This window comes from Drosophila pseudoobscura, chromosome X (assembly GCF_009870125.1).
Source record: "Drosophila pseudoobscura strain MV-25-SWS-2005 chromosome X, UCI_Dpse_MV25, whole genome shotgun sequence".
NCBI lineage: Eukaryota > Metazoa > Arthropoda > Insecta > Diptera > Drosophilidae > Drosophila > Drosophila pseudoobscura.
In genome coordinates, this window is record NC_046683.1 from 51,259,371 (window position 1) to 51,265,252 (window position 5,882).

Consider the following 5,882-nt stretch of genomic DNA (forward strand, 5'->3'; position numbering starts at 1 on the left):
AGGCACAGGGTCTTTCTTTCTCTCGCAGGATCCCCAGGTAGGACTCGCAGTTCGTCTTGAGTCCTTGCCGTGTGAAGTTCTCTCTGCCAAACGACGGGCAAATCCGTGATGGGAAAACAAACCGGCATCGCCCACACAGTAATCGCAGAGGTCCCCCCCGCCTCCCGTCCGCCCCAATTGTGGGGGCCAGAGGCATGACAAACATTAACACGGCCTCTGACGCAATTTAACACCAATTACAATATCCGTTACATCTAATTATTGTTGGACTCCGGCTACGACGTTCACTAAATTAAAGGAAAACAGAGGCAGGAAAAACAGGACACCCAGGACATGGGTGGCGCCATTTGCGGTTGCCAGGACATTAACAATGGCCAGGACCAGGACCACGGCCAGGACCACCAGCAAATGGCGGCCATAAAACAACAGAGAACAGAACCCCGGCTACAGCCATGAAATATGAGAAGGAAGGAAACGAAACGCAAGAAAACATCCTGGTGGGTGGACAAAACGAGGGGGGGGGGGGGGGTCAGAGTGGCGGGGGGAGAGAGCATTTCTTAATTTCCAACAATTTACGCTGAAAGCTTTCTCCGCTCAAATGACGACCAGAACGGAGACGGGGAGGGGGGACCAGGAACAAAAAAAAAGTCTGGGCCAAGGCGACGGCAACGGCGACGGCGACGATGATGATCTAACGCCATTATTTTCCGGGCAAACGACAGGCAGTTGTTAATGGGGCTTACCACTTAAGCGCGACGGCATAAAATAAACATGCTCCCCACTCCCCACTCCCCAGTGCCCCTGTGCCCCATGCCCACTGCCTGCTCCTGGCGGATGTCCTGTCCTGGCAAATTAATTAACATGGCGTGCGTTTGCTTCCAGCGCATTTCCCAGAGCTCTCTCTCTCTGTGTGTTTTCCTTCTGGTCCTTCTGGTCCTTGTTTTTCTTGTCTTTTGGCAGTATTTTTTTTTGTGTGTTTCGTCTGGGCGGTGGGCGGCCACCCCGAGGCGGTTTAACAATTAAGAAACGTTTAAAGTTCGCTTGAAATTGGGGCGCGGCTTGCCCTTTTTTGATAACGCATCCAAAATTCGGGGCAGGAAGGAGCCCATTCCCATTCCCATTGCCGTGGCCATTCCGGCTCCGGGCAGGACATTGAGCATACGCGGCACGTTGCCTACATCCGTTTGACACCTTTTGTGGCACAGGAAATGAGCTGGGCTGTACGTGACTTGTTTTCGTTGGCCGGCATCCTCCGGCTTCCTTCAGAACGGGGTACGGCCACCAGAGAGTCTTTAAGCTGACCCGAAGCCTTGTCCGGGTCCGTATCCGTGTGTCCCGTGTCCTGTGGACTGTGTCCCGTGTCCTGTGGACTGTTTAAAATTCCAAATTTGTGCACTCGCTCAATTTCCTTCCATTCCAAACCCCAGATGTAATTACCTACCCGAAAGTCGTGGGCCAAGATTTGACATGAATTTCTCGTGGCACGGCCGGGAATAATTAGTGTCCATTCAAAAGGGAGCTGCGGCCCGGCTACGTGCCAAACACAACGCCCTGCGGCAAGGACGTAGCCGCCCCCCCAGCCCCTCCTTGGAATAATTGCAATTAAAATGTTCGCCTGGCACTTTTCCGGAGTGGAGTGGAGCGGAGTGGAGCGGGGCAGAGGAGCGGCGTGGAGCGTCGTGGAGCGCAGCGGATGAGAAGTGCAAACACTTTGAGGCAATTGCCGTGAACAGAAATAATAACAGGAACAGAAGATTGTGCAAATTAAAATATAATTAGAGACAAACAAGAAAAGGAGCCACGGACGGGGCACGGTGGCGCCGCCTGCCGCTCGGCGGCTGCATAACGTTTACGCACTTTCCTTCCACTGGAAGTTCCACTGGAAGCCTGCGGAGGCCTGCGGACGGCCCACCTTCTCTGTCTCTGTCTCTTTCTCTCTCTGCTCGGCCAGAGGGAGAGAGCAGGGCTGGGCCATGGGGGTTGAACCAGGGAGAGAGGGAGAGAGCGAGGAGCGAGAGGCGGGCCACCTGGAAAACTAACGAGCAAGTAATTTTGTGGGCCAGCTAATGCCCGTGTCCGTGCTCCCGTCCGGGGGTACTCCCCGGCAGCGTCTTTAAATCGTTGCCTTGGCTACTTTAAGCCGCCGTTTTTCCCTGGGAAGCCGCCTCGCAGGCGGGGTGGCTCCGTCTCCGTCTCAGGGGTAGGCCTGTGAGGGTCGTTTTTTTTTTTTCGTCCTTCCACAGGCCACACCTTCCTTCAGGGGTGGGCTTTCTACTTTTTGTTTGCCTGGATTTTCGATCGAAAAAAAAAAAAAATGCGTATAAAAAAATCCGAAATAAAATAAAATAAAGGCCTCGAATGTGGAGGAAATTTCTGGCTGCTTTATGAAATGTCAAAACTTCAAAGCGAAAAACTCAACCGAAAATGCAAGGAGGAAAATGGGAAAAAATATTCACTTGAGTGCGCGTTCGTTTTTCTTTATTTTTCTGATGTTTGGGCCCATTGTTCCCCGCCGCTGCCGCTGCCGTTGCTGTTTGAACTGTTGTTGATGGCCTTTATTAGTTGTTGGCCCAAAGCTTAGGCGCTTACACATCGCTTCAGCCGCCCCCCCTGCCGCCCCCCTGCACTCTCCCACGGGCACTTCCTGCTTCCTGCTCCGAAATTTCCGCGCTAAGGACACGGACACAAGGACTCCGGGTCCGGGCCCCGTGCGCTCTGTAAATAGATATAAATTTTTCTCTTCTCTCTGTCTCTGCCACTCGCTTTTCTCGTTTACATTCTTTGTTTTTCATTCGTTTTTTTTGTTTTTTGGGTTCTTTTTTATTAAAAAATTTTATATTAAATCAATTGCGTGGAGATTTTCCAACTCAGGGGGGGCGGGGGGTGTGTCAGATGTGTTCATGCATAAAGTCGCTCGAAACTGATGGAAGAAGCGCCAGAGGGGAGGGGGGGCGGGGGCGGGATGAGAGACACACATCACGTATGGCCTTCAATCGATGAATCGATTGCTTGGCTAATTGTCTTCATTAAGTTGTCAAAACCGTCATAAATGATGGCCTATAAAAGGTGGTTTCCTCGAGAGAAGTCCCATAATCCCAGCACCAGTCTGTTAGAAAGGAAAACTCTTTGGAGAGACCATGTCCGAGGGACCCTTCGAGCGCTACTGCAAGATCAACCGGGCCATTCGCTTCTGCGTGGGCCTGTGCGGCAACGACGTCATTGCCGAGGACTATCGCATGTGGTGGCTCACGTACGCGGTGATCGGGGCGATACTGTTCTTCTTCGGCTGCACCGGGTACACGGTGTACGTGGGCGTTGTGCTGGACGGCGACCTCACCGTCATACTGCAGGCCTTCGCCCTGGTGGGGTCCGCCGTGCAGGGCCTCGCCAAGCTGCTGGTCACCGCCCGGATGGCGTCGGTGGTGCGCCAAATCCAGGCCACGTACGAGGCCATCTACAGGGAGTACGCGCGGCGGGGCGGCGACTACGGCAGGTGCCTGGAGAGGCGCATCAAGACCACGTGGCACATGCTCATGTCCTTCATGTGGGTGTACGTCGTGCTGGTGGGCGGGCTGATCGCCTACCCGTTCTTCCATCTGATCCTCCACCACAAGAAGCTGCTGGTGATGCAGTTCCGGGTGCCGTGGATCGACGAGAGCACGGACGGGGGCTATCTGGTGCTCATCTCGATACACGTGATGCTCTTGTCGATGGGCGGATTCGGCAACTTTGGCGGCGACATGTTTCTGTTCCTGTTCATCAGCAACGTGCCCACGCTGAAGGACATCTTCAGCGCGAAGCTCAGGGAGTTCAACGAGGTGGCTGTGCAGCGCCAGGACTACCAAAGGATGCGCACACTCCTGTGGGATCTGCTCGCCTGGCATCAGCAGTACGTGAGGTGGGTCTGGGTCACACTTTTTGGCTGCATTCTCCCTCAACTCGTTCCCCCTTCCCGTCTAGCATTCTGCGGGACACGGAGCGCATCTACAGGATCGTTTTGTTCGTCCAGCTGTCCACCAACTGCGTGAGTATCCTCTGCACCATATCCTGCATCTTCATTGGCGCCTGGCCCGCAGCCCCCATCTATCTGGTGTACTCCTTCATAGTCATGTACTCCTTCTGTGGCCTCGGCACCATCGTGGAGACTTCGGTGAGTGGCTCCGACCCCCTTTCCGACCTCGATTCGAACTTTATTCTGCTGGCAGAACGAGGACTTCAGCAAGGAGATCTACGCAAACTGTCTGTGGTACGAGCTGCCCGTCAAGGAGCAGAGGCTGGTCATCCTCATGCTGGCCAAGTCGCAGCACGAGATCTCCCTCACCGCCGCCGACGTGATGCCGCTGTCCATGAGCACGGCCCTGCAGCTGACCAAAGGCATCTACAGCTTCAGCATGATGCTGATCACGTATCTCGGCTACGAGAGCTAGATTCGAGGCACAACGAGATGTTTGGCTGGACAAATTTCATGGAAAGCGGTCCGTTTTGGGACTTAAATGCACCCTCTCTGAGGTCATAGGTTATAGGCAGCAAATTATATTATTATTCATTGTTAAAGAAATTAAAATATAATAAAATAAAATCCTTTTGAAAAATCTTTGTAAATTTTTCTTTTTTTTTTTAGAAAAGATAACTTTGTATTTTAGAAAAATTAGAAAAAGGTTGTTAATATGGGTATTAATTTTAAAAGAAATTAAAATAAAATAAAATCCTTTTGAAAAAACTCTGGAATATTTTTTTTTTTAGAAAAGATAATTTGATTTTTAGAAAAAATTATGTCGTTAATGTGATTATTCATATTTCATTAAGAAATTAAAATAAAATAAAGCTCTTTGAAAAATCTCAGGAATATAGTTTTTTTTTTTATAAGATAAATTAGAATTTTAGAAAAATTCATATTAACGTATGATTATTCATTGTTAAAAAAAAAATTAAAATAAAATAAAGCCCTTTGTTCTTTTTTTTAGAAAAGATAAATTTGAATTTTAGACAAAATTATGTCGGTAATTATTCATTTTTTAAGAAATAATGAAAATAAATTAAAACCCTTTGAGAAATCTCAGGAAAATTGTATTTATTTTTGTTATATTTTAAGATAAATTTGTATTTTTGAAAAAATTATGCCCTGTACTGTTATGAATATTTATTGATGCTTTGATTGGAGGCACAGTCCTCTGCAGTCCATGCCGCGTCCATGCCGCTTGGTTTGCAGAAAAAAGGCTGCCTGCCACAGCATCTATAGAGCCCCAAACCCACATGCTGCCCCTGGACCAAGCAGGAGCCGTGGCAGCTCTTAAATCGTTTATTAAATGCACTCTCCCTGAGGTCATAGGTTGTATTAAGCAAATAATATGATTGTTCATTTTTAAAGAAAAAAAAATTACAAATAAAACGCTGTAAAAAATCTCTGGAATATTGGTTCTTTTTTTTTTAGTTCGTTTAAAATTATTTGTTTTTAAACAAAATAAAACCTTTTGAAAAATCCCTTTTTTTTAATAAATTTGTATTTAAGGAAAAATAATGCCCTGCCCTACTGTTAAGACTATTAATAGATGCTTTGATTGGAGGCCAGAAAATAGATTACACAGATCCTGTGGATACCCGAAGCAGTGCCCCTCTGCAGACCATGCAGCCGCCCAACCCTCAGGCTTCCCCTGGACCGTGCAAAAGCCGCTGATTAATTTTTGCTTTTTGTCTAATGAACTTCTCAGCAAGAATTTAATAAACAGCCGGCTCTTTATGGCACCACAAAAAAAAAAAATGATGATGGCTCCTCCCGCCGCAGACTCTATGAAGGATGGGATAGTAAAGGACCAGAGCCCCAAGTAAATGAGGGAAAAAGCGTATGAAAAAGCATCGCTGGTAAGTTGTAAAAATCGTCTTTT

The 5,882-nt window shown here is 48.4% G+C and overlaps 1 protein-coding gene across 2 annotated transcripts; it reads left to right on the forward strand.

The window, feature by feature from the left end:
- The first annotated feature begins 2,974 nt into the window (after positions 1–2,974).
- Or67d (Odorant receptor 67d) lies at positions 2,975–4,520 on the forward strand. Of its 2 annotated transcripts, XM_001353734.4 has the most exons (3): positions 3,017–3,898; positions 3,961–4,150; positions 4,206–4,520. In XM_001353734.4, the coding sequence occupies exons 1-3, from the start codon at positions 3,138–3,140 to the stop codon at positions 4,425–4,427; spliced, it is 1,173 nt and encodes a 390-aa protein (XP_001353770.3). In that variant the 5' UTR covers positions 3,017–3,137; the 3' UTR covers positions 4,428–4,520. The 2 variants fall into 2 exon arrangements, with proteins under 2 accessions (XP_015043125.2, XP_001353770.3); XM_015187639.2 differs by having other exon boundaries at positions 2,975–4,150.
- The last annotated feature ends 1,362 nt before the right edge of the window (positions 4,521–5,882 follow it).

What these genes read in the sequence shown, in the direction of transcription:
- Or67d (XM_015187639.2), top strand. Translation starts at nt 3,050, where the DNA reads ATGATGGCCTATAAAAGGTGGTTTCCTCGAGAGAAGTCCCATAATCCC. An exon ending in GCACCATCGTGGAGACTTCG is followed by an intron (nt 4,151 to 4,205) that starts GTGAGTGGCTCC and finishes TTCTGCTGGCAG; the next exon opens with AACGAGGACTTCAGCAAGGA.